At 48.0% G+C, this 27890-nt stretch overlaps 1 protein-coding gene across 1 annotated transcript; it reads left to right on the top strand.

Annotated features, from left to right (window-relative positions):
* Positions 1 to 211: 211 nt before the first annotated feature.
* On the top strand, positions 212 to 27495 carry NCAPH (non-SMC condensin I complex subunit H). Its single transcript, XM_016142930.2, has 18 exons — positions 212 to 1434; positions 7666 to 7885; positions 8030 to 8120; positions 8758 to 8850; positions 9172 to 9310; positions 9783 to 9907; positions 14011 to 14200; positions 15170 to 15261; positions 15964 to 16166; positions 18491 to 18639; positions 19187 to 19293; positions 19639 to 19761; positions 21948 to 22052; positions 23072 to 23254; positions 23863 to 23976; positions 25426 to 25517; positions 25891 to 25966; positions 26993 to 27495. Exons 1-18 carry the CDS (start codon positions 1416 to 1418, stop codon positions 27050 to 27052), a joined length of 2181 nt encoding a protein of 726 aa, XP_015998416.2. The 5' UTR covers positions 212 to 1415; the 3' UTR covers positions 27053 to 27495.
* Positions 27496 to 27890: the final 395 nt, after the last annotated feature.

Consider the following 27890-nt stretch of genomic DNA (forward strand, 5'->3'; position numbering starts at 1 on the left):
AACTTTGGGGAAGAAGGGACAGGTCAGATTTTTACTAGCCACCACCACTCTGGGCCCAACAGGAATGGGGTAAGAGTGGGTGTGGGTCTGTAGCCAATCAGTGAGAAAATGCTATGGATAAAAAGAAGATGCAGGATTGAAGAGATTTTTAAGAAGTAGAGGGAACCAAAATTTTGGCACCCTGAAGCTGCTTTTTGGTTATTAGTTTTAAGCTGTTTATTAAGACTCAAAGAACCTTTGCCCACTACTCCCCCTTCTTGCCTAAGAAATTCAGATAGAAAAACTTGCTTTAGGAAGGGAGCCTTGGCTTAATCCCTTGAGGAATTTTCATCCTAGCATGTCAGGTAGACTCTAAACCAGTTAGCTAAAAACCTATTGTCCCCATTGTTTGAGTTGCCTGGCAAGAATTTTCCTGCCATGTATGTTCTGCTCTTCCTCAACTACCTGTAAGTAGTCCATCCTCGCTTCTGAAATCTAATACCAGCCCCTCCCCCTTTCTCCTTTGTCCAAAAATATTACCAATGTTGCCTCAGTCTTTGGAATTTTCATGCTTATATGAATTCCCAAGCGCGTGCATTAATAATTTGATTTTCTCCTGTTATTCCATCTCTGTTAAAGTCTTAGCCCAGCTACAAAAACTTAGGAGGTGTGAGGAAAGAATTTTGTATAGCTCCCACAGAAGTAAAAAGAGCTCAGCAATGGATTATGTGTGGAGAGAGAGGGTGAGGGAGGAGTCCACAATGGCTCCAGGGTGCACATTTTGGTTCCTGGGTGGCTGGTAGCACTCACTGAGCCCAACACTGTAGTAACCCAGGCATTCTTTCCTCTATCCCATACTGCCTTACACTAAAGATCTGAAGGTGACTGGGAGAACAAGTTCGCACAATAAAACAAGTAGGCTTAAAAAGTGGTTTTCCACGAAGAGTAGTTAGTTTTCTGGTTGCCAAAATGACCAAGGGACACTGATGGTGGGTTGGCTCCCGGTCAGCAGCGTCCCACTCCTGCCCCTAACCTCCTTGGCGTCGTGCTGCCGTCACAGCACGCGGAAATTAACTTGTTTCCTGGTAACCTTCCTCTTCCATCAGCAAGCCCATCCCGTGAAAGCAGAGCCCTCGCCCGGTCTGCTCCACGCTGAGGCCCCAGCTCCGCGCCTCGCACTCGAAAGGAGGGCGTTTCATACCACCCCTAGGGTTCCACGGACCTCCTTCAATCCACCACAGGACCCGAGCCCCAAGACTTGGTTTCCGGACGCCTCACTTTCGCGCTGCCGCTGGCGTCCCGTTTCGCGTGGAACACCAGGCGGTCTGCGCAGGCGCATCGCCGGCTCCGCCTTCTTGTGACGCAAGCAAGGCCGTTACGCGATCTGGCGTCTCGGCGCGCGATTTAAAATCAGCTGCAGAGACGTGGAGGATAAGATGGGACCTCCTTGCCCAGGTGAGCTTGGCGGGCGGAGGCGCGCCGGGGAGGGTCTGGGGCGAGGCGGAGGTCCCACGGACAGGGCTGGCGGGCGGGCCTGAGCAGAAGTGCAGTGTCCTCGGCCTGTCGTTGCCCTGCTCTCCGCGGGCCCGGCCTTGTGCGGGGGGAGGGGAGGGCCGGCGGTGCGCCCCGCCAATCGGGACGCGGTCTCAGCGGGCGGCGCCTCTGTTCGCCCGGGAAGGTGAGACTCCATTTTTCCTCCACTGTGCCCCGTGATTCGTTGAAACTGGTTTCCTAGAAGGCACGTTAGTCCAGGGCCGTGAAAGCGTTGTGGTTACCGTTTTATGCTTAAAACGCATGCATTTATTTTTACATTTATTCAACAAATATTGAGTGCTCCCTTTGGGCCAAACTATCCGTCAGATGTAGAGATACAGTAAAGAACAAAACAGGTAAGATCCTGGCCTGTTGGAGCTTGTAGTCCAGTTGGGGAGACAGACAATAAACAAACGATATAATTTACAGATGGACTGAGAATAACGGAGTGGGGCCCCTTTAGATTAGGGATTCAGGGAAGACTTGAGCAGAAACTGAAGGATGTCCCAGGCAGAGGAGAAAGTGTCCTAAAAAGGTCAAGCAGGGAGCCTGTCTTGGGCTAGGACAGGACATCATGACTAAACAGTGAGCGATATCACTTAGGTGGGCAGGGCCTTTGTAGATCTTTGTAAGATTTTTGGGGACTTCAGAGTTACATTTCGGACACGATAAATGACTTACCAGAGAGACAGGTGGAGAAGTCAATAAACACTTAGATAAGAGTTTGCCACTCAGGGAAGTGGCTCTTGGCCTGAGAAATTTGGGCATTACATTGTAAATTGTAAAACCATGGGAACAGGTGAGAACGCTAGGAAGAGCCTGCAGAGAAAACCTTCAGGACCTGATGGAAGGAAGAGCCGGAAAAACTCAGAAGAGAGTGGTATATGAGCCAAGAGTGTTTTAAGAAGCAAGAGGTTGTCAACTTTCACATACTGTTGAATATTAAGAGAGATGAGTCCTGAGAAGTGGCTACTGGATTTGACAACATGGAAGTTGTGGGTGGTTGTGATAATGCAGTTTTCATAAGGTGGTGGAGATGCAAGCCAGAGTAGAGGGAGCTAAATAAAAATGAGTAGGAAGTGAGGAAGTGGACGCAACAAGCATTTTCGAGCTCAGTAACTGTCTGGTCTGTTGAATGTATGAATGAACGAATGTATGATGTCAAGGCAATGAGAAAAATAAAAGGAGGTCCCATCTTCCAGAATTGAAGCATTCTTTGATTCCCATCTTGAGCCTCCCTCTTAAACAAGTTCCTCCGTTGGTGCTTCCTGTTTCTGTTTAGGTCTCTTCTCCCAAGGTCCAGCTCCTTTCCTTACCTTGTAGCACCCACATCCAAATAGTCACAAGTCCTCTTGATTCAGTCTCTAAAACTATCTCTTGTCTCTCTCCTTTCTGTTTTTACTTTCTTTTTTGTGTGTGTTTTTTTTTTTTTTTTGAGCTCAGCTGAAAGTTATGTTGATGATCTTCAGCTTATTGGAAGCTATGAGGGGAACATGCAAAGTCCTTTAACCCCCTTCCCCACTCCTTTTTCCTTCCCCTCTCATGGGGAACCATATTAGTGTTTAGTGTGTATCACTATTTTTAATATGTTCTTATAAAATATGTGTTATATTGTACATATGTATTTTTTTTTTTTCATATCACCAGTTCTGAGCCAGCTGAAATACACATTCTTATTCTCATTTGGAGGATGAAGAAGCAAACACTTAGGGCATGTACTTGCTTAAACCATCCAATTCTGAAATCTGGAAATGTTCCCCCGAAGTCTGTCAGTTTCCTCATCTGTCTCTTCCAATGATCTTGTTTCTCCCACCCCACACACTACCGTAGTCATACCCTAGGCCATGTTATTATCAATAGCTGGTCCACTGTCATCTCAGTTTTAAGGCCCCACTCTCAGTACCACTCCTGTCTTTCCAACTCACTCCTTCTCATTCCCCAGCTCCAACAATCTTTCCACCCTGCAGACCTATACTCTTTCCTGCCCCTCCATTTCATGACCTTGCACCCTCTGTGCTCAGTTTACAGGCCATGGTCGGTCAGTGTAACCCCTCCCTCAAACACCTGCAACCCCTGTCCTCTTGATTCCTTACAGTTGACGAACTCACAGCCCTGCTAAATTCCAGCTCCGCCTGCTCTGCCCAGCGCACCTGATGGTCAAGGGGACTGAAGCCTGCCTGGCAGTTAGGGTGTATTCCCTGGCTTACCCACTCTCCCCCTGGATGAATATTTTAAACTTCCTTTCTCCCCTGAAATCTCCTCCCCAGCCCTCACCCTTAGCTCTGGAGTTTCAGGGTTTTACTTGCTTCCTGTTTTACTATGAAAAGAAAAACAATCAAAAGAGAACATCCAGGTCTATGGCCATGTCACCATGAAGCCCAGTCCTGTCTGATCTTAGAAGCTAAAAGCAGGGTCAGGCCTGGTTAGTGCTTAGATAGGAGACCACCTAGGAAGACTAGGTGCTGTAGGCATAAAAATAAATAAATAAAATAAATAAGGGGTTGTAAACTGACAAGGTCCTTGCAATCTGTGAGGTCAACCAAGGGTTGCCTCGCCTAAAAAAAATAAAAAATACATAAAAAAGAGAACATCTACAGTCCACCATCTCACCTGCTTTCTACCTGCATCGGTGCCTGTGTTCTCTGCCCTCCCGTTGCTGTACATTGGCTCTGTGCTTTCAGCAAAGGAACAATGAATACATTGTTCAGCAGCTTCTATCCTTCTGCAGAATCTCTATGAATAATGCCCCCCCCCAAAAAAAATATGTCTGGAACCTGTGAATGTTATTTTACTTGGTAAAAGGGACTTTATGGAGGTGATTATGGATTTGAGATGGGGAGATTATCTTGGATTATCTCAATGGGCCCAGTGTTATCACAGTGGTTCTTAGGCAGGAGGGTCAGGGCCAGAGGAGGAGACTTGAGGATGAAAAAAAGAGGCTGGAATGATGGTGGGGAGGGACCACACCCAAGGAAAGTAGGCTGCTTCTGGAAGCTGAAAAGGCAAAGAAACAGATTCTTCCTGAAAGCATCTAGGACGGTTGCAACCCTGCTGACAACCTGGTTTTAGACTTGACTCCATAACTGCAAGAGAATAAGCTTGTGTTGTTTTAAACCACCAAATTCGTGATAATTTGTTGCAGCATCAATAAGAAACTAATACAATCTCTTTGCTTCATTCATTCTACCAAGCTGGGGTCTTTTCTATCTTAAAATTACTTTCTTGACTTTATTTCCCTGTCAGCTGCCTCCCCTCATCTCTCTTCCATTTACAGATGATTCCTTTTTCTTTGCTGTGTCCAGTTTCTCTTCTCCCATCTTCTATGGAATTTCAGTTCGTTTGACTTCTTGTCTTCTCCCTGCTAATCTAGAAAAACTGCTCCTGTCAATATCCTCTGTCACCCATAGGTGGCTAAATCCAGTGATCAGTTCTGAGCCCTAATCTAATTTGACCTGTCAGCTGTATTTGACAGTCATACTCCTTTCTCCCTGAAATGTCTCTTACCGGACTTGTAGGTTTCCTCCCTACTTGGCTAGCTGCACATTCCCCATCTTGTGGCTGGTTCCTGATTCTTTTCTTTAAACTTTCGAAGTATTCTAGGACTCAGCCTTCCGTGCTTCACCATCTGTGCTCATTTATTTGCAGTTCTCATCTAGTCTTATGGCTTTGAATACCCTCTGTATGCTCATGGCATCCGAACTTATGTGTCCAGCCTACGACTTTCCCCAAACTCTAGGGTTGCATATCTGCCATGTACCCCAGTTGGGATGATGACTCAGCATCCAAAGCCCAGCGTAACCAGACAGCCAGCCTCGCTCCCTCCCCACAGCTGCATCACCCGCAGTGTCTCTCTCAGGTCATGGCCACTCCGTTCCTTGGTCGTTCCGGGTAACTTTGGAGTCATCCTTGACTCTTCTGTTTTCTCTCATGCTCACATGTAATCCGTCAGGAGATCAGGAAACTACATCTAGTGTCTGGCCACTTTTTACCACCTCCATTGTCATCTCTCTGGTTTGAGCCACCATCATGTTTTTTATGTGGAGTGAGGGGGGAAGTGATTGGACATGGTGAAAAGGAGGATGGATGAAGAGGTGATTTAAAATTACATCAGTGTGTTCTCTTGCGGTTCTAGACTCAAGTCTAAAATCAAGGTGTCAGCAGGGTTGCGTTCATCCTGGAGGCTTCCTGGAATCTATTTCTTTGTTTTTTCAGCTCCCAGAGCCACCTACTTTCCTTGTGATCCCTCCTTCCTATCACTCCAGCCTCTTCTGTCCCCACGTCTCCTTCTCTGGTCCTGACCCTCCTGCCTCCCTTGATAAGAACCACTGATTACACCAGGAAGTGAGGGTTGCAGCATCTCTGGCTGTCGGTAGCTGCCTCTCAATCGGTCTTCGTACTCATTACTTCTCCCCTCGTCTGTTTTCTTTACAACAGCCATCGGGATCTTCTAAAAGCATAAGTTAGGTCACTTTATTCCTCTTCTCACCACTGTCCAATCACTTTCCTTCTCACTCCACCTGAAAGCCAGTCTCTGCAATGGCGGGTTAGTGAGGCTCTGTGCCCCAGCCAGATGTCCTTCCCTGATCCTGATTCAATGGAGTCCCTGTTCTACCAGGCCCTGGAGATCCTGCCCCAGCCCTCTCACTCTACTTCAGCCACGAGGCCTCTCTGACACTCCAGGTGCGTCCCCGCCTCTGTGCTTGCCGTTCCCTCTGCTTCTGTGAGCTTCCCCCAAGTAGCTCTGCGATCTTGATTCTGAGGCCCCCTTCCTGAAGCCTCTCCTGACCACCCTGTTTCCACCAGCCACCACCTCCACTCCCCAGCCTTCCTATCCCCATTCCAGGCTGCACCTTCCTCCAGAGCATTTATCTCCATCTAGCACGCCATCTATTTTATAACTGCTCATCATGAAATGTTCAAACACATGGAGACAGTGAAAGGCCAAGACGTTTAATAAACAGCTTATACTTACTACCTAGATCCAACACTTGTTAACATTTGGCTGTATTTACTTTGTCGCCGCTCTCACACATATTTTTGACTGATTCACTTGAAGGTTGCACACATCCTGTCATAACACCCCTTAATTGTTTCTCATCATCTCCTGAAAGGGATATGCTTCTATATACCGTTATATTGTAGAAACCTAAGAAAATAAAAATCAATTCCCTAATGTTATCTAATATCCAGACTATAATCCAAATTTCCCCATTTATCCCCAAAATGTTGTTTACAGTTCATTTTGGTTGACCAAGGATAAGCTATAAGTTCAGAGGTCGTTTCAGTTTGTATGACTGGTTTCTTATAATCAAGAAGAGTCTCCCTACATTTTTTTTTGACACTGACTCTTTTATGAGACTAAACCAGTTGTCTTGTAAAGCATTCCATGTTCCAAAACCAGAATTTGTGTCCTTGAGACGTCATTCAACTTGTCCCTCTAACCCCTGTGTTTCTTGTAAGCTGGAAGTTAGAGCTAACGTCTTAGTTAAATTTAGGATAAACCTCTGTGGCAAAAATATTTAATGGGTGATGCTATTTCATATTTGTCCCATCAGGAGATGAGTCAGTCTCAAGTTGTCTCATTTTTAGAGAGGCAACATTTGATTGCTTGGTTAACGTGGTAACTGCTAGATCTTTCGTTGCAAAAACCGTTTTTCTCTTTTCAGTTAGCAAGTAATCTATGAGTGATTCTTTGGCACATTCTACTGACTTTACAAACCTGTGTTGTTTCTGCTCTGCACGCTGCTGGAATTAGAACATAGCCTGCCTGACTTGACAGCCCACGTCTCACCCCAATCTTTTCTCTGTCTTGCCCAGGAGCATAGGTCTGTGTGTGTGTTCTGTAGTTTGTGAGCTCGTCGGAGGCAGCAACTTTCTCTCACCCACCTTTATATTCTAATGGTGCTTTAGGTTAATGACAGTGGACATTTGTCCTGGATGGGCAAGGGACCACCAGAAACCCAATAGTCTCCAAGAAGCCCAAACTGTAGAGATTCTTGCCATAGACCATTAGAGTTGGCTGTGATCGTGGTGGGAAATGTATGGTGAACTTCTCCACATGGTGGCCCAAGTCCCCTTTAGATCTGGGAAACGTCCTCTTGACAGTTCTTGAGCAAGTGCTTTGTTCCATCACAATGGGTAACTCTTCTTCAGAGACCCGTGGACACCTGCACAGTGCCTCCTCACCGTCAAAACGGGTGTTCTCCATGCCCCTGCCCCGGAAGGCCCCCCTCAACACACCTGGCACCCCGGTTCTTGAAGACCTCCCTCAGAATGATGATGAGCGGGAACGTCTGCAGCGCAGGCGCTCTCGGGCCTTCGACCTGCAGCTCAGCACAGACTCACCCCGCCTGCTGGCCTCCCCCTCCAGCCGGTGAGTGCGCCCCTTGCGTGGGGTCAAGGAGGGGCCCATGGAGTCTGGCATTGCCATACTACCTCATGGATTCTGAGACTTGATTTTGGAAAGTTAGAGTTTCATGAATCCTTGCCAGAATTTTTGGTTTTTGTTTTCATTTAGGAATGGGGACTTTTCAGCTACAATTCCTAAGTTTACAAACACACAGATTACAGAGCATTACTCCACCTGCATCAAACTATCCACTGAGAATGTGAGTATCAGCTGGCTTCTCAATGCGGATTCGGCAAAGGAAATCTAGCCTGTGTGATGGATGATAACTGCGCGTATCCTTCAACGACTCTTCCTAATGCTAGCGTTTTCAGTGTAGCTTTACTATTTTTTTATAGACCTTTGGTGTGCCTCCTGACAGGTTGTCTTCCAGGTGCAGTGTGTCAGCATGTGTGAGTCCTGAAGAGGACAGATAGTAGAGTGTGAAGCTAATTGTAAGTTTTAAAGCTAGCTTGAGCTGGAATCCTGTCTCTGCCACTTAGAAGCTGAATGGCGAGTCACCCAGCCACTCTACTGCAGAGTCCTCTGTAAAATGAGAATGAGAATAGTGCCTGCCTCATCGAGTTGTTCTGAGGCTGACAGAGTTCCTCTGGATGTGGTGCGTAGGCCGGGGCCTATACACGGTCAGCCAGGGATTTTATGCTGTCACTCTCTAGACCTTGAGAATGAGGAGGGACATGTATGAATTTAGCTGTGTCCCCCTGTGTTTGTGGGAAGCGATGCCCATGGTGAGATGTGGGCTATCCCTGTTTGAAAGCTGGCTTCCTCTATCAGGGTAGCATCATTTATATGAGCCTGGGCTATAAATAACAAAACTTTCTGCAATTTTCTCTTTCCAGAAAATCACTACCAAGAATGCTTTTGGCTTGCACTTGATTGATTTCATGTCTGAGATTCTTAGACAAAAGGACACCGAACTGACCAACTTTAAGGTGAGATGGCGCCTGCCCTCTCCTGATCCTGAGCAGCTGAGTGACAGGCAGCACAGCACAGACACGGAATTTTATAGATGCATCAGCGTCTTCTGTTTGTAGGACATTTTATTAGCCATTTTACCTTCCTTCCTAAACTGACAAAATGGACACAAGCTGTCTTTCTGTTGTCCCTTCTATTTCCTATCAGTCTTAGGGAACTATGCCATTTTTTTCTTAAAGGTGAGTAAGTATTTTCTGTGTTTTGTGTTTCTGTGTTTTGCCTGCTCAGCAGTTCTTTTTTGTGCATCCACATGAGTATAGCTCTGCTTGTCTGACCAGGTAGCTGCAGGCACTCTGGATGCCAGCACCAAGATCTATGCCGTGCGGGTGGATGCTGTCCACGCCGACGTGTACAGAGTCCTCGGGGGGCTGGGAAAAGATGTGCCATCTCCAGAAGAGGCAGAGAGCCAATGCACAGGTACATGGGTGGGGATCCGATGTAAGGTGAGGGCTTTATAAAGGGCATAGGTGATTGGTTATTCTTTGAATAGTACACTAAATGGAGTGACAAGAAAGAATTACCTCATTCTGGTGAAGACGTAAACATTTTCACCAGTGTCTATGAGAAGATACTCAAACACTACATTTGTTTTCCTCTGATAAAGAGAAGGAACTTATACAAGCTTTTCAATTTTATTTAGGCCAGACTGAGGAAACATCAGCAACTAGTGAGCTCTCACTTTGGAGTTCTTTGGAAATTGACTTCTGTTAGAAGCCAAATGCTTAATCAAGTAGTTTGGTTTCTCCATCAGCTGCAGCTCAGATGGGCCTGTTGCTGGAGAGAATGGTACATGTTTAAGTCACAGTCGCTTGAGAGTATTGAGGAACTTGAATCAGCAAATTCAGTTGCATACTCCAGCGCAGTCCTCATGGTCTTATTCCTTCTTTAGACAAAAGTGCAACTGAACCAGGAACAACCAAAAAGGCTCCAAAGCCAAAGAAGAAGCACTCACACAAAACCATCGAGCAGAATATAAACAACCTCAACATCTCTGAGGCAGACCGGAAAAGTGAGGTGAGGAGCTGTGCTCAGTGTGGTCTCTGACTCATTTAAGGTCTGGGCTGAGCCTGCCTTGCCAGTTTGTGCTTGGTTACGCCTCAAGGGAGTAAATATTCAGCTGTTCTCCGCAGTGTCGTCCTCAAGCCTTGCAATGAAGACCGAAGCGGGCAAGTCCCTGCTCTTCCTCAGCGTTTCAGAATGACTGAGTAGGAAAAGGGTGACAAGTTACCAAGAAATCTGATTGATTACACCATTTATTTCTTTTCCTAGTACGTGCAGCAGCAGTGGCATAGCTGACGTCGTGTACTTGCTGGGCTCCCTGTGCTGCCTGAAGCCTGTGGCCCTTGTCAATTCATTTAACCCTCACAGCATCCTTGTTACATTTTATGAAGAGATGATCAAGGTGCATGGCTGTTAAGTCTTGGCCAAGATGACTGGTTAGTAGGCCAGGATGTGAAGCTAAGTGGTCTGGCTCCGGGGTCCTTACTCCAGGCAGCCAACCACCTGGCCAGTCCTAAGGACATCTGCTTAGAGGAATGCTACCAGGACCTCATTTATAACTAGCACAGTGAATTTGAAACTTAACAGGTGTCACAATTTTTTTTTTTTAATTTTGTTGTTAAAATCAGTATTTCCAAGAACATTCTTATACATATTATTTTGCACTCTTCTGGGAATGTATCTATGAGGATTCTGAAATGGAATTTCCACGGCCCTCAAAAAGAGTTGTACCAGTTTACACTCCCTCCAACAATGGACTAGATTACTTCTTTCTCCTACCTACACAATATTTGTAAATGGTAAGTAAGGTCACGAGGCTGGACTTGACCACCAAGGGAAGGAATATGTGAGAGAAGAACCAAGCCCAGGGAAGCGAAAATGCACACCCCTTCGGCAGGAGGAAAGCCAGGAGCATGGTATCCCAGTGAACATCTCGGAGGAGGGAGTGATCAGCCTCAATAGCCATGGCAATCTGGGCCACTGGTGAGCTTGAGGGAGCCCTGTAGGGCAGAAACTCAGACCTCCAAGGAAAGGGTGCTGCTTGGCTGTGCTGGCATCCCCAAGTGCAGAGAACGAGCTTGTAGGCCTGGCACTCAGACCTGAGGAGGGTGTGCCGGTTGGTGCTCAGAGGGGCACACAGTGAGGCTGGTTCTGTGCATGTGAGGAAAAGTGCAAATTGAATTGAGCTACTGCTGCAGATAGGCCCTGCCAAACCTGGGGTGAAGAAGCAGTGCTGGGTGACACCTAGTTTCTGATTGGAAGAGGACACCTAGTTTCCCTCTCATGCCCCAGTGGTGGAGCCCAACAGCGAGCTGCCAATAAAGCCAAAATGTGGCCCCAGACACAGCATTCAAGAAAGAATGGAAGGCGAGTTTGGAGCATAGGGGCAGTAGCTTAGTAATTGACAGGGGGGTAAAGTGTCATGATCTATTTTCAAGAAGGTTCTGGTTGGGGTGGTAGGAGGAAGCAGATATGCAAAATGCTACTAATTGGGATCCTAGGTGAAAGTTACATGGAGGGTCAGGTTACTATTCTAACAATTTGTAGGCTTGAAAGTTTTCATAACAAATGGGAGGAGACTGAGTATAGGCTGTCATTTTGAAGAGGTTTGTGAATTGGAACAGTAATGGGATAGCAAATGGAGGGGAAAGTGAGATCTAGAGATGTTTCGGGTTTTGTTTTTGTTTTAAATGGGAGAATTAACAGCAGGTTAATTTGTCAGTGGCAACAACCTAGCGGGGAAGGAATTATTGGTGATGAAGAAAAGACGCCAGAGTTCTGTCCTGGAGCACAAGAGAAAAGGAGGCCATGAACGGCAGGGTGTGGGATTGAGTACATGTGTGTGGGGATGTTCTGGGTGTTATCTCCTGGTTGTACCTTTTATTTCCCCCAACGAAACAAGAAGCCTGCTCATCAGCTGGCAGACTATGTGGAGGAAGAAAGTGTTAGAGCTCCGAGGGGAGAAAGAGGTAGGAGCGAGCAAAGGGACTAAGGAGATATAGTTTGCTTGCCAGGTAGCACTTAGAGTCCACTTGATAGATGTGAAGTGAGGTCGGTCAGCATGACTTCCTGTCTTTCTGCACCATAATTAACTGGGGGTGAATTGTGGAGCAGGCAGGAAGTAGAGTCTAACGAAGGGCATGTTTGGCTTGGTGAATGTGACGCAGCTAGGAAGAGGCACTAGAGTTAAGATCAAGTGCCTGGGAGCGATCAGTCACTGCTTACGGAACCTGAGCCCAGAGCGGAGAGTGAAGGGCAGTGTTGAAGTCACAATCAGCAGGCATCAGGCCTGGAGGGGACAGACGTGTTGATGTCAGAGACGCTGGGCTGCATGTTAGAAAGGAGGGGATTGTTGGAGGCACTTAGGATTGAGCTTGTGGAGAGGTAGCAGTCACTGCAATGATGCAATGCAGAGAATAATAGGGAGGGAGCAAACGGCAGAGGAGGGGTGATGTCATACTTGGTCTCTGAGTCTGGGGTCTTGGGATGAAAATCAAGACCATTGAGGAAGAGGCTATTGAGGACGGATCAACATATGGATGTTGAGGTTCAAAACCTGCAACAGCAGAGAAGTTGGAGGAGAGTAAGGAGCCCAGAGCTAACAACATCTTCTGAGAAGGAGGTGGTAGCAATACAGATGGACAGATGGTGGTGAAGTACGACAGTGTTCACAACTGAGGGTTTTAAGAATTGGGAAAAATAGTCTGGGAGCTGCCATGAGGAGCGGGGAAATCGCCAATCCTACTTGAAGGCCATGGTTTGAGGGTATGGGAAGGAAACGGCCTCGCTAAAGAGGACTGCAGGGGGGTGATGTCCTTGGGCGGCCACCCTGTCTCCTTACAGCAGTGCCTGCAGCCTCTGTCATTGCCACCTGTCCTTCAAAGCCTGTTCCTAACCCTCTTCCTTGAAATTAATTATTAAGGAATAAGATTTCGTAAGGTTGAGGCTTGGAGAACAATTACTATACTTCCTAAGATTTTGTTCACTCTCCTTCAAGAACCAGTGTTCAGCCCCTTGAGCATGTTATGGCCTTATTGAGAATGGATGAGTCAAAGCAAGGAGGTGGCAGGAACTGTCAGGAAAGAAGTGGGGGCTGGAGGGAGTTTTGCTGATTACTGACTATGTAGAGGCCCTGGGGGAAAGATCAGGCACTCTGAGAAGAACATGTATCTGTTTTCTTCTGTGTGTCCACACTGACCATGGGTGGCACCAGATTTGGAGGCGGAAGTCCAGATCCTGTTCTTAGCTATGGCCAGGAGAAGGCTCTGGGTCTCACTCCATCAAGCTGTCACATTGCTCCCCCCACCCCCCACACACAGGTTTTGCGTTAGTCAATTGATGGCCAAGTGCGTCACCCATGGTGACGTACTGGACGCATCTGAAGGGGAGCCATGAAATCCTTCCCACCCCCCTTCCCCAGTTCTCCTTGTTTTTCCTCCTTCTCCCATAATCTGAATATTTATTTCACTATCATTCTTGATTTTGTTTTTTCTGGTTCTACAGTGAAAAGTTGGACTCAACAATATGGTTGGAAATTCTGTTTCCCAGACACTTTCTTACTGGTGCTAAGTCTTGTACTGTCCTCTCCTATTGTTATAAGGAGAAAGCAGGACGGAGGGAAGCTCTGCTCCCTCTCAGGCTGGGGCTGACTAGCTTGGCAGACTCTGCTTGTCCTTTGCCCAGATCTCTTGGTCGTATTCTTTCAAATCTTTGGTTCTGGTTAGAGAAATAATAAAATCTTGTGGACAGATCCATCACCCAGGCTTTTTAAGTCAGCAGAATTTGTTCTGATAGCATTTCTATAGAGACAGCCTTTTAATAATGGTAACTTATGGACTGACCAATGGAAGATCACTCTCTAGGTTTCAGCAAGCAGGTGGATGCGTTATAAGCTCGTGACCATGGGCTGTGTACTTGAACGGTGTATGTCTCTTCTGATCACATGCAGGCTCTCTTTTGAACTGGCATCTGCCAGGATGGGCTTTCACCTGGTCAGTGAGAGCAAGTGCAGAGATATTTCATTCTGCTGTGTGCACCCATGAGGAGCAGGCCCAGTGAGTAGAGTCCATGTTTCCTTGGCTCCATACCGTAACCTTGAGTTCCATGTTTGTGCTCAGATCGATCCCATGTTTCAGAAGATGGCAGCCTCATTTGATGAGGGCAGTACAGCAGGGGTCTTCCTTTCCACCCTCCACTGTCACGACTACAGGAGTGAGCTGCTTTTCCCTTCTGACGCCCAGGCCTTCTCCACTGGGGGGCCTCCCGAGATGCCGGACCTGGGCTGCGTAGAAATGACAGATTTAAAAGGTGAGTCCACACGGCGCCCTTCACCAGAGTGTGTCGGCTGTCAGAGACGTTTCCCATAACCGTGGAGTATAGAAAGCCCATCATACTTTTGTGCTGTTTATGTAAATTGCCTGGAAGTTTCCCCTGGAGTGCCAAACTGGGCGTCCTTTTGGGAGAGACTGGCTTCCTGGCTTCGTGAGCACAGGTGACACCATAGTCACCAGTGCCCCCTGCGCCTGGTGTACGTGCCCATCCCTCAGGTGCCATTTTAGCAGCCCATCCTCAGTCACATCCTGGAGCTGTGGGCTGACCCTGCAAAGTCAGAGTTTGGACTTGGGAAAGGGTCTCTGAGAGGCTCATCAAGCCAGAAAGGCCTCATTCTAATTTGTTACCAGTCTAGGGCCTGCGGAGAAGCAGGCATTGAGGAACTGTTTGCAGACCCCTGGGGCAAGGACTTTATTCCCCTCCCAGCTTGCCTTCATGCCCCCAGTGAGGGGCTCATCTGAGGCTGCTGAGACAGGCACAGGTAGGGGAAGCCATGCATGAGGACGCGAGAGCACCGCCTGAATGTAGTCATTGCTGTGTGTTGCGTGAGCCGCCCCTCCCCCTGCCCCCTCAAGGCTGGCAGAAGGCACAGCACTTGCTCCTCTTTAGCCTCTCAGGTTTGCTAAGCCAAACAATTTCAGACTGACAACTCGTTTGCTAGGTCAAGTGTGCTCAGCTGGGCCTCTAGTGCTGCTAGGTGGTACCTGTCAGGTCCCTTGAGGCCTGAGATGAGCAGCCCCACACATTGGGCTCTGGGTTTCCCAGCCACAGCATCTGGCACACAGTGCCTTTCAGAATTGCATGTCTGTACTTCAGGCCCTGCTCTAGCATTGCACTGATTGCTGGAGTGCCTGCACTCTGCCCGCCTGCAGGACCAGAGATGGCTGTGCCTCTGGTGCTGCTGTGCGTGACTGCCCTTAACCGCACTGCTCTAACGCCCCACAGTGCTCCTGCAGCAGTGTGCCGAGGAGCGCCAGATCTGCCCTTCCCTGGCCGGGTTCCAGCTTGCCACGTGGGACAGTGAGGCACATGATGAGGTGCGGTGGGCCAGTGGATGCCTAAGCTTCAGGGGGAACCAACATTGTGGCATCATTTTGATTCAGCCACGAGTACAGAAAATATTTGCTTTGGCTCTTTTGTGGGGACCAAAACCTGGGGCAGGAGCAGGGGGAGGGTAGGAGTGGGGTGAGTACCAGCAGAACCAGTGAACAGCTTGATAACATCAGGAGCCAGCCTGGTGCTCCCCTTGGGCGAGGTGGCCTGCCGCACCTGGGTGCACACACTGACCAGATTCTCTCTTGAGCTTGGTCATCCCAGTAGTTGCTGGCCTCTGGGCTGCTGTCAAGCTTGAGGAATTTCCTGCTCTGAGGTTGAGTCCCTTGGCACAGAGTTTCCTGAGAAATTGTCACGTGTCAAGCTTTCCTTTGTTTATTTTTAGCATGGTCCCTTTAGCCTACTTACTATAGCTTCCAAAATAAATGGTCTCCATGGACAACTGTTTTCTCTAAACATGTGGTTAATGGATGCAGATTCCCGTCTCGTGCTTTACAAAATGTGCCTAACAGTGCAGCTCCATCCTGTGCACAGAATGTAAATGACTCCAGTGTTTTTCTGTCATGAGAACGTTGGCTTCGGGGATGGGGAGGAGGCTGGAAATTGGAATTTAGGGGTAAGAAGGCACATCTAACCGTGACTGGGGTGGTCATGGAAATGACAAGAAACCTCTCTTTGTCCCTCAGTCTTTGTCAGCCCTGGTAGACAAGTTCAAGAAGAATGATCAGGTATTTGACATCAACATCCCAGTAGAGGACAGTGATGGCGGGGATTCCCCTGACGGACCCCTGGACGACTTTGATGCCAATGACGAACCTGGCTACACTGCCTCCGGGGATCACGCAGAGTTCAGGAGCTGGAGGGAGCCCTCCCATGGGCAAAGCTGCCAGTAAGGCTCTCTGGGCCCCGGAGAATTTCCTGTGGTAGTCTCCCCAGATTTCCTGCTGGGACAGTCTCATTTCATCTCTGATTACCTGTGCTGCTGTGCACATTGTCCACACAAGTGGAGCCATCATGCACCTCATAGTGGAATCACATCTGCCTTTCAATGTCAGCTCATCTACTTATTGCTTATAAAACTGAAATTGCAGGAGTTTGTAAGGATAGAGCTCAAGTGAGTAAACCGCCAGGAAAGTAGCTACTTCGGTGGTGGCTCTTACAGTGACGGCGCTAGTGGTGTCATGCTTTGTGCTCCCTTTCCACATACTGCACATGGTCCGGCTCCTGGCCGAATTGCTGCATAGCATTATAGATAGAAACAGGCTGATATGTTGCTTACAGAATAAACATGTCCTGCCTGAAGGGTCCGGCAGAGTGGGGCTGGGCAGTGTTGGGTTCTCAGGCAGGCAGGCTGGGACCAAGCAAAGCAGGGAAAACTCAGTAAGCAGATAATATTGAGTATGTGGAACTGGAGAAGGTGGTAGAACTGGTCTGCAGTCATTTGTGATTTTAATTATGTTTGAAAGCATCTAAGAAAATCGGAGCTCCGGTAGCCATTACTAATATGTGTACTTAATGGATTGCTGTCATTTAAATTTTGAATATGATTTGGAGACAGGTCCCACAATTCTATAGTGCCAAGGGCCTCTAAAGGTCTTGAGTGGGCCTGGGTGTAGAACAGACCCCTGGTAACACCTGTGCCTGTAAGAGCAGCTTTGCAAGCCTGGGCCTGAGGGGCTGAGCTGGTCAAGTGTGGGGAAAACATTAGAAGTCCAGTATAGTTTCCCACTGAGGCAACAGTCCCTTCCACAGCATGGCTTTACTGTCTCCAGGGTAAGAGACTGCTCAGTTTGTCTGTGTGGAAAATGATTTAACTGATAAAATGCCTTCAAATCCTAGTACAGGTCCAGGGCTGAATGTTGGCACCTGAGGGCAAAGTTACTACCTAGGCCCTTTGGTACCTTCTGAGAAGTGAGAAATGGCAGGCAGCTTGGGGGACATTTTCAACTGTCAGAAGAACTGTCACTCCCCCTAAGTAATGCAGTGACGTCTGGAGACCTGATGGCAGCACAGTCACTTCCACTTTATTATTTTGTTAGGACTATAGATGCTTATTTCGAACAGATTTTGGACAAGTGTCTCCATTTCTCACCCCAGCACTAGACAGCACAAAACCTCAGACTCCATCCTGGCAATGAGTGCATTGGGAGGCTTACATTTTAGACTAGGGCTTTGTGCACCCTGAAGCCCCCTATTTTTGGCGCAGTGCTGGCCTGTCCAGAGCTCACTGTTTGAACTGAAGTGGACCTGGCCCTGCCATGGAAGTCATGCAAGGCAGGGCAGGTGGCTCTTTGTTTCCTCATCCATAAGATGAAGAGTTGGACTAGATGACAATAGCAACACCTTGATAATTACTGATATTGTGCCGGACGCTGTGCTGGATACCTTACCTGCGTCATTTCACATAATTTACATAACGTATAAAGTATGATTACTTCAGCTGCACAATAATCTTATGATTAGGTCCTGTTTGTCCCATTTTATAGATGTGAAAATAGGCCCAGAGAGATTAAGTGATGGATGGTCAGGCTGTCAGGAGAAAGGAGAAAGCTGCCTCAGGCATACCAGTAGTTCGCAGAAAGGGTGGAAACAAACCCAAGCTGCCATGTTGGACGGGAGAGTGAGACGCATCACACTTGGCAAAGAATGAGCTGGGTGGCTTAGCCAGTTATGAGGCCGCAGCATTTGGAGACATCAATTAGATTGATGTCTCCACTTTCAGTAGGTGATACCACAGAGTTCTGGGAGCCCTCTATGGACGGTGGTGAGGAAAGGGTGTGAGTGCCAGCATGTGGCAGGAGCCTTTGGGGGAAGAGCCTGAGGCTGGGGTGCAGGGGATGTGTCAGCTCCCAGCCCTGGTGCTCCACTTTTGTGTAGTCTCCATAAAACTTAGCTTCTTCGTGCTTCTGCTTTGGTGTCTCTCAAGTGGGTAAACTTGCATTTACAAAGCACTTTGAAATATCCAAAATACTTGTGTAGATATGACCATATTTTTGTAAAATTAAGAGAAGCATGTTGACAAACTGAAAATGGGTGGTTGATGAGGTATTTGCATAGGACTTGGTCTTCGCAGTGATGCTCGTCCGCGGAATGGTGGGCGGTGGGTGGAACTCCAACTGCATTGCGTGCTGCTTGGCACGAATGCATGCGTGGGCCGTACATATCGACGTGGACATGACTACACGTGGAAACATGGCTGCATGTGTGTTACAGGGAAGAGGCCATCCCCCTTGGTGATGGGGACATCAGGACCATGTGCCCCCTTCTGTCCATGAAGCCAGGAGAATATTCCTATTTCAGCCCCCGCACCATGTCAATGTGGGCCGGGCCGGAGCACTGGCGCTTTAGACCCCGATACAAGCGTACGTATTCCTGGGGGGCCTCAGGAGAGAGGTGGCACTGACCAGCAGACAGCAGGTCAGCAGAGGAAAGGAGGTGCCAGTCGCTGTCCTGTTGCACCTCCTGGTCAGCTGTAAAAGCACACAGACTGGCTGGTCAGCTGGCATGTAGGTTCAGTTAAGAGAGAGGCCTCTGAGTGGGAAGAGCCGAGGAGCTGTGCTCTCGACTTGGTCCCACCCCCTGGTATCCAGGTCACCTCTAACGATGGCCAGAGGTGGGAATGACTCAGGCTCAGCCCTTGCCAGTTCCTATATGAGGCAGCCAGAGATGGGACTTCAAAGGATTATGCCAGCATTTCCCCTTTGAAAAGAAGGGATTAACTGGCATGTATTCTTTATTGTGTTTTGTTAGCAAAAACAAAATTATAAGTTAAAGATGCAGATCAGGTGTATGAACAGCCTTTCCCAGTGCTTTCACAGTGCGGTTGGTGAGGCCATCGGTGTGTCTGGTGGGAGGAGGGAGTAACAGCCCCGGGGGGGAATAGTGTGCCATCAGTGTCTCTTTCTGCAGAAGAGACTGCCTTGAAGTCAGAAAACAGAAAGAAGAGCACAAAGAAAGAGTTCGAAATCAACTTTGATGACGACATTGACTTTGATGTGTATTTTAGAAAAGCGAAGGTTCGTGCTGTATTTATTGCCGTTTGTCCTTTCTTAAATTACTCTTCACACTCCTCTTTTTAGATGTGATTTTAAAGAATTTATTATAAATTTACCTCTTAGGGTAAACAGATGGCTTTATTGCCCCTCAGTTTGTACAGGAATCAAGAAATAGTCTCAGATTCAGTGGTAGGATCAAGTTGAGAATATGAATGATATCTAGCAGAGTTGCTGTTTTACACAGAACTAGAAACTCTGATGGTGGACCAGTGATGCCCATAGCCTTCCTGAGCTCTTTCCAAAAGGAGTAGATGTTGACTATTTTTATTAAAGATGCCTAAAAACTCTTTTGTTTTTAATTACTAGGCTCCCACGGTTCTGACCAAGTCCACTCTGGAGAACCAGACCTGCAGAGCCACCACTCTCCCCGCAGACTTCCACTATGAGGCTAACGATCTTGTCCGGCTACACCTCAAACCAGGCACCAGGGTAAGGGCTGCACCTCGCTCCTCAAGGCCACTGTTGTTGTTGAGCCTGTTTAGAGCATCAGGTACCAAGTGGCTGACAGTGTGCCAGTCAGGCTGTGTCTTGAGGAAAAAGTGAGCTCCAGGAGGGCTGTGTAGGCCCAGAGGAGTTACCAGGAGGTGGGGGTGAGGCAGAGCTGGAGGGAGAAGCTCACAGGGCAGGTGCACACTCATGCTTCGGAGACCTCAGTGGGTTGGATGAGGGACACAGGCTTCCAAGCTGCAGTGCTAGAGACATGCATAAAAACTTATGTTGAAGTTTGTGCACAATGTCAGTTGTTTCTTGATAGTCTCGATTTCTCATTGAAGTTGGGATTTACTAGCCTATGCTTCCCCAGCCCACCTGGTCTGCCTCATGAGCAAGGTGTAGACAGGAGCCCACTGTGAGACATGGGGAAATGGAGGTGCCGCACACCTGACTGCACCACCTGTGGTCCCTGTCGCCAGGGTAACCCAGCAGTGGTTCATGTTTGTTCCATGTGATAAGAACCCTCTGCTCATTTGATTCCTGGTTGTTTTAGTCTGGCGTCAAGTGTACAGTCCATCATTCCCTCCTTGTTTTGCCTGTTCGTCGACGAGGTATACCCAGTTCCTGAATCCACTGGGACCTCACATTCTGTGTTTATAAACCAGCCCTGATGTACTTTTCTTTCTCGTCGGTACCGCTTGCTTATCAGAAGTGCAGTGACCCTCAAACAAAGCAGAGCTAGGGGCACCCACCCCTCCACACAGTCGAAAATCAACTTATAGCTTTCCATCACCCCAAAACATAGCTACTAAGGACCAGAAGCCTTACCGATACATGTGGATTCACATGTGTTTTGTATGTTATGCGTGTTACATATTGTATTCTTATTGTAAAGTAAGCTAGAGAAAAGACATTTACAGTAGTTACTGATAAAATTTGCATATAAGTGGACCTGTACTGTGATGTTCAAGGGTCAACTATTAAAAATGCAGAGAGAACTAATATACTATTATATGTCAATTATACCTCAATTTGAAAAAACAGGCAGAAAGAGATAACAGAGCCGCAGTGGTTACTGTGGCTGGGTACTGTCGCTCAGGTGCCCTGGCCATCTCTCTAGCTGGACAATGGCCCCAAGTCCACCGAGCAGGGCTGGGCTGCAGGGAGTTGGTTCACATCGGGCTGTCCCACAGAGGCACAGGAGCCAGTCCCCTGGGTAGCAGAGCAGCGGCACAGGCATCCGGACACCACCCTCTCTCAGAGGTATGCTAGGAAACTGTGTCCGATGCTGGTCCGTGAACGTTGGACACTTAGCCCTCTCCTGGGCAACAGATTGCAGATCAACCAGGCTTCCAGTTCACGTTTTAATGGGGACCCCGACGGCAGCTAACCTGCCCATGGGGGCTCACTCACCCCTTCTGAAACATTTCTTGTAGACTTGAAACAAGTGGAGCTATACCCTCCAAGGCGCAGCAGGAGAAGATGGGTATTTCTTAGTTTAGCAGATGCCTGTTGATTACCGTTGCCTTCAGATTCCAGACACAGTGGAGGCTGCTCTGGAGTATATGGTTGCACTAAAATATTCAGTGTTTTTCTGTACACTGTACATACCTGTATCCCCATTTTTTCACTCTAAAGGTACCCGCTAGTTAAAGTCACTGATGTAAGGGCCTGTGTGTATTTAAAGGTCTGTGCTCAGCAGGCTCCCCGAAGGAGAGGCTGATGGGGTCTGGGAGGCAGAGGAAAAGGGCCCCTGGTTGTAATGGTGGGACAGAGAGCTCTATCTTTCTCTGTGGCTCCGTAGGGAGCAGCGGCTGCCCACAGACACAGAGGGGAAGGAGTGAGTCTCCTACCAGGCCTTTAAGCTGCAGCAAGTTGGTTGCTTTTCAGATACCTGTAGGCAATTTCAATTTGAGTGAAAACCCTTTTCAAGTAAAATTGTGTGCAGACCTAACTGCACACCAGCTGCTCTGGCTAATGGGACAGATGGAGGCCTGCACCCTGCTACTTGGGCTCACACTAGAAAGGAACCATGTGGTGAGGGCTGCTGGACTGTGTGGTGCCCCAGGGCCCCCACGACTCGAAGTCTAGGGGCTGTGCAGAGGCATGGAGGTGATGGCCCCACCTCATTGAGCAGCTGCTTTTCTAGAAGATGGTTTCTGCAGTTCTTGCTTTCTTTTCAGTTACTAATGACGGCCCGGAGTGCAGAGACAGAACATTACGAAGACATTGGAGACTATGACTATGGCAACGCCAATGACACCTGCAACTTCTGCCCAGGGTTACAGGTGAGGAGCAGGCCTGTCCTCCCCTCCAAGCATCTTTCCTTTCTCTCTCCCCCTGCCCTGGGTGGAGGAAGGCTGCAGGAGCTTCTAGTCAGGGGGGTTTAGGTGCCTGGCCTGACATGTTGTTGGCCCTGTGAGCTGGACGAGTGGCCACACTACAGCAACCCAGCCAGCGTGCGGGGCATTGTCAGACCGTGCAGAGCACTTGTATCGGTTCTTCTGGAGTTCAAAGGGAAAGAACACTTCTTGCTCTTAGGAGCTGCTATCTTGGTCAGGGAGACAAAGCACATAGACATAAGGAGATAGTGGGTCCTGGAGGAAAAAGTTCATGGTGGGGGCGTCTCGGGACCAGGCTGTAGCTCTATTGTTGGTTGTCACATGGACTTTCACAAGCTACTGCTGACTTTAGATCCTGGTTTGACTGGATGATGTTTGTCTCTCCTATGTGTCCACCACTGAGACCCAGTGGTGGTAACAAAAAGGAGAGAACACTAGGCCGCGTCTGGATCCCTGCACATGGGAACAGGGAAGAGAATCAGGAGAGTTTATTCACATTATTGTCTTACTTAAAGGAGAGTTGGGTTTTTATATTTTAGTGAAACTCCAAACTGACCTCTCGACCAGTGTTTCTCAAACTCAGTGTGCGTAGGGGTCACCAGGAGAACTGACTAAGGAATGGGCCCTGGGCCCCACCCCAGAGAGCTGACCTCTCTTGCTGGGCTGGGCCAGCCACAACTCTCCTCCTGGTTCCCAGCAGGACCCCTGCTACCGGAAAATGAAGTGCTAAACTCGTTAGAGGTCAAGGGGATGCTGGCAACTGTGAAGACCACATTCCTTTTAACTCTCGCTCTAGAGTCTTAGTTAACAGATGCCTCCCTCATAGGGTTTATATGTGACAGGAGGAAAGCTAGAGGCACCTTGAAGTCCATCCTGGGCTGACTCAAAATATGAGTCTGTTTCAGGGACCTCTCTAAGCCCCACCACAGCTTCTGCCAAAGTTGAAGAGTTGTTTCCATGCCCAGGATGCTGACAGTGACGATGAAGAGTCAGGTAACTTATTTGTGGGAGCCATTGGGACCTCTGACCTCTCAGCTTATCCTTGCCATCCACCCAAGACAACACAAGAGGACGATGACACACCTGATGTCCAAGGGTCCGACATCACCAGTTACGGGGAGTCAAACCTGGTAGCTGAGCCTCAGAAGGTAAAAAGAGAGCGAGAATTCCATTCTGTAGTGTTCTCTGAAGCTCACTGTCATTTGCCCTATGAGTGAGAGTCACCTTGTCTGAGCTTGAGTTTTTCTTCTCGATTTTAACCGGTTCCTCTCCCAGTGGCTGATTCTTAAATAGCACTTTAGGGGATGAACTGATTGATGCTCATTAGGTTCGTGTGGAAAAGCCATGTCTCTGAAAGGCATGATAACATGGGCACACAAAGTATGTGAAGGGGGCTGCAAGCAAAGGGTGGGTTTTTGCCAATTGGGTGAGGCTGGCAGGCTCTGGAAATCCCGGCCAAATTCAGTTTGTATTAAATTGTCCTCGTTAAGCATCTGTCCACCCCATGGCAGTGACAGGCTCTCATACGTATTTGACTCACTTCTCTCTCTCGCCCTGAAGTTCTAGGGTAGCCTTGCTATAGATAGCACTTGACCAAGAAGAAATTAGAACAAGGGCCTCTAGTGTGTCCAAAAAGAGCTCTTTTAATTCCATAGTTTGAGCTCAGTTCTTTCTTTACTTGAACACCAGACTTGTTTTACAGTGTGTTGATGATAAATGTTTCTTCTGCTTAGTTTTCCTCTGCCACCTATTTCAGGTAAATAAAATGGAAATTCATTATGCCAAAACTGCCAAAAAGATGGACATGAAGAAGCTGAAGCAGAGCATGTGGCACCTGCTGACAGAGTTCTCCACACAAGCTGATACAGAGGTGACAGGCTCCACTTGTCCTCTGGGTGCTCCATGTGGGGGAGGGGAGGGGAGCCAGCAGTGCTTACAGATGCAAGACCCAGAGCTAACACAGAAGGCGGCACTCAGAAATGGGGGCCATCACACCTGAAAGAGGTGATCTGAGGGTGTGAACAGCAGGTCACACACCAGGTGGTAGAGGGTGAACGTGGGACACACTTTGCTGCTGGTGGGAACACCATGAGAGGGCATTTGTGCTGCTTCCAAGTTGGAACTCAGCAGTGTTTCTCTGCAGAGGTGAGGAAAGATGGGAGGACAGATTCACGGCTGGTGCCATTTAAGTTAATAGCCCTTTTATACAACAAATTCTGACACTTCAGGTGCCATATAGTGTTCAGGCCTTTTGATCTAATAATTCTAATTTGGAAAATGTATTCTAAGTATCAAAGTTAAAAAAACAAGTACTCTCCCGTCATCTTGTCTATTCTTCAGAGCAAGGTGAAACCTTGTGAGAGTGTTCTGCTCACAAGAACCCACCCCCTCCTGGCCTCTTTTCTCAGGCAGTGTTCTGAGCTTCCAGGCTCAGCCTGTACTGTGCCTTTTCCTGCTGGCTTGGAAGTAAGAATTCTTGGTCTGATTGAGGACCCGCGCTGTGTAGTCTCAGATATCTCATAATGCTTCAGTCATATTATAAGGTTTTAGCAACTAAAATGGAATGGGGTACAAATGTAAGAAAAATGTGCTTTTTAAAGAGTAGAAAGGGGTTTCTGCTTAACTTTTGAATTTAAATGACTTATAATACCCTGTCCTCCAGGGATTCCGGTTAAAGTTTATTTTAAAAAAACCAAACAAACTTTTATTATGAAAATATTCAAATGTATTTAAAAATAAAAAATAGAATAGTATAGTGAATGTCTGCTTCCCGTAATGATCAATGTTTTACCTATGCTGTCACCCGGCTCCGTCCTGTTCCTCCTCCCCATCATGTACCTTCTGAGTTATTTTAAGGCAGAATATTCTTTCATAGCTCCTTGCCTTCTAGCAAGGAGGCAGCCCCGTGGGGTGGGGTGTGTGCGTGTGTGTGTTTTAAGTGGAAAGCTCCAATTTGCTTTTAAATATGGATTCTGTGCTACTCTGACTGTGTGGTCCAGTTGAAGCTAGAAGTGATCATGCCTTTTGTTATTGTTTTATCTTTTATTTTTTCTTATTTTGCAGTTTTTCCTTTATCAGGATCACGCTGACTATGGACACTGTGTTTATCAAACCTTGGTAAACATCAGTGTCATGGTCCAGAGCAGAGGCACTGGTTCCTTCATGGACCCTTTTTCTTGAAACTGTGTCTAAGAAACTATTTTGGTTTCATTCAGATGGACTTTTTTTTTTTTTTTAGAGATAAAACTTTGTGAATTTATGTTGCTCTCTCAAAACTGAACTGACCCTAAGATGTCTGTGAATATCCTTCTTTTGTTAGGCAAACCACAGCGAGACTGGAAAGGAAGGGGACCCGGTGGAGGTGACTAACAAGAAGATGCTCAGTGGACTCACAAGGGACCTGCAGAAGAGGTGCGTGCCAGCAGACTTGGGGCTGGTGTCTCCGAGCACTGCTGAGGGCACTTCCGCCTGAGCCATTGATGTGATGGGCCTGCTGCACACGACCTGCTCTTGTCACACACTTAGCAGGTCTTCTGTGTCTTCTCTGCATTGATGGATGAGTTAACATAGACCAGTTTTAAAAGGCGGTTTTTTTTTCTGTGCCAGTAGTTGGAATGGAACAGGAGATATTTTATTTCCAGATAAGAAACTGGAAAAGCCTGCTTATAAAATGCATCTAAAATACTTCTTTGTTTCTCATTAGACATGTGTGCTCATGTTAGTGAAAGAGCCTTTGTCCTTAGTGCTGCAGTCACCCAGCTAAATACTGCCCTTTGTTTCACAGCCTGCCCCCGCTCATGGCTCAGAACCTGTCTGTGCCCCTGGCCTTTGCCTGTCTCCTGCATTTAGCCAATGAAAAGGTAGGTAACTCTGGTAAGCATGGCAGTGTCCTCTGCTTATGTCTTCCTGTTTGAGCTTTTTGTTCAGTTTTTTGTGGGCGACCTCATAGGGGCCTTACATACAGTGACTTATGTAGTACTTCAACCCAGAGGACTGGCCACGTACTGAGACATAACTTAGAGAAAGTCCATCAGTGAAACTAATGAGGAAGACCCACACGGAACACATTAGATGTGGGAGGAGTCTTCCACTCACCACCAGAACGCGACCCTTCTCTGGCCTCCTTCTCCTGTTCCTTCCTTCCCCCTAGGTCACGAGCCTCCCAGGCATGAGTCCCCTTCATATGCTATGTGAGGGGCTTGGCATGCACCAATGGGTGCTAGGCCCCCTGCCTCTATGGCCTTGAGTGCCAGCTCCATGTGACTGGTCAGCCGTACCTAAGCAACTTCCCGACCCTGAACTGCAGAGGTCACACTTGGGAGATGTTGTCTGGGCTTTTCATCACCAGCAGTTCAGGAGGGGGCACAAGAAAGGATGGTTCCGGATGTAGTACATCACACCTCCCCCTGGTGCCAAGTAAGGGGTGGTGTGTGAGTTAGGCAGGACGGGCTCTGACAGTGGCTCAGTCCTAAGGGGACAGTTGCCTGGGACTGGTGGAGAATTCATGGGGCGGGAGGGTGGGCAGAAGCCTACTCAGAGACGAGGGTGTCTAGACAGGTGAGGAAACATGCTTGGCCTCTGGCAGCCTTTCCACTCATCTTCCCTTTGTTCCTTCAGAGCGGACAGCTGAGCCCTGGGCCCTGCACACAAAGAGGTGGTGGCAGGGACCAGAGCAGAGAGCTCACTTTCTGCTTTTTCCCTGCAACTGGCAGATGTTTGGAACCAGCTCTATTGTGCAAATTGTGTTTGGTGTGGCATAATTTTACTTATAACCATGGGATAGACCTCTTTCTTTGCCATCACTGCCTCACTACCACAAGTAGAATTTGTTTGTGATTCTTGCATTCTTGATGTGGTGGGTCCATGTTTGTTTGATCCTCTTTCAGAATCTAAAGCTGGAAGGAACCCGGGATCTTTCTGATGTCTTCGTGAGGCAAGGGGACTGAGTTCGCCAGGAGAAGTCAGCAGGAGCGGCTCATCACTGCCCAGTGACCAGGATGTCACTATGGCCACTGCGGTGCGGGGCTCATGGCAGGGCTGTAGCCAGCTTCCCAGGTTCCTGTTTGTCGCTCTTCCCTTCTACCCCTCATAGTCTGAAACCAGCACCTAGAAGCTGTGCCCTTGACTAGTTTTCTACCCTTTTGTGACACCCTAGGTGAGAGGGGGGAGGGTTGTTCCTGATGATGAAAACCTGCATCCATCTCTGTCTGTTTACAGTGTTGGTCTCCTAACTGATGTGTTGCTCTCCATACTTTACTCGTGTAGAAAATGAGTTTCCAGTTGGTGTTTGCGGTCTTCTAACAGCTACCTAATCCATGTACATGAAATACATCACATGCACCTATAAATGTATATACAATGCTTAAGAATAAAATCGTTCTGAATAACATGCTTGGCAAAATACTTGAGTGCTCACTAGGTAAATAATAGACCTGGTTCCTGCACTCAAGGGGGACACATCTTGGCATCCAGACAAAATAACCACGTGTCATTGTGGTCGCACTTCAGGAAACGCTGAGGTGACATGTCTCGTAGCAGAGCGGAAGGGAGAAGAGTCGCTGGCTGAAGACCCACAAGTCCCTGGGACCTGTGAATTTTGCTGGGGGGTGGTGGCAGTAAAAACCGCTGGCATATTCAGTGGCTCCAAAGAACCTAGTGTGGCATACTTCAGGTTCTTGGCACCACCGTGGGGAGCACACGTCAGGGGCTGGCCCCGAACCAGGACACCCACTTCTGGAGTCTGCTAGTAGCTGCCGTGCTACATGCTGCTGAGACCGCATTCTC

Source organism: Rousettus aegyptiacus, unplaced genomic scaffold (genome assembly GCF_014176215.1).
Source record: "Rousettus aegyptiacus isolate mRouAeg1 unplaced genomic scaffold, mRouAeg1.p scaffold_m13_p_7, whole genome shotgun sequence".
Classification (NCBI taxonomy): Eukaryota; Metazoa; Chordata; class Mammalia; order Chiroptera; family Pteropodidae; genus Rousettus; species Rousettus aegyptiacus.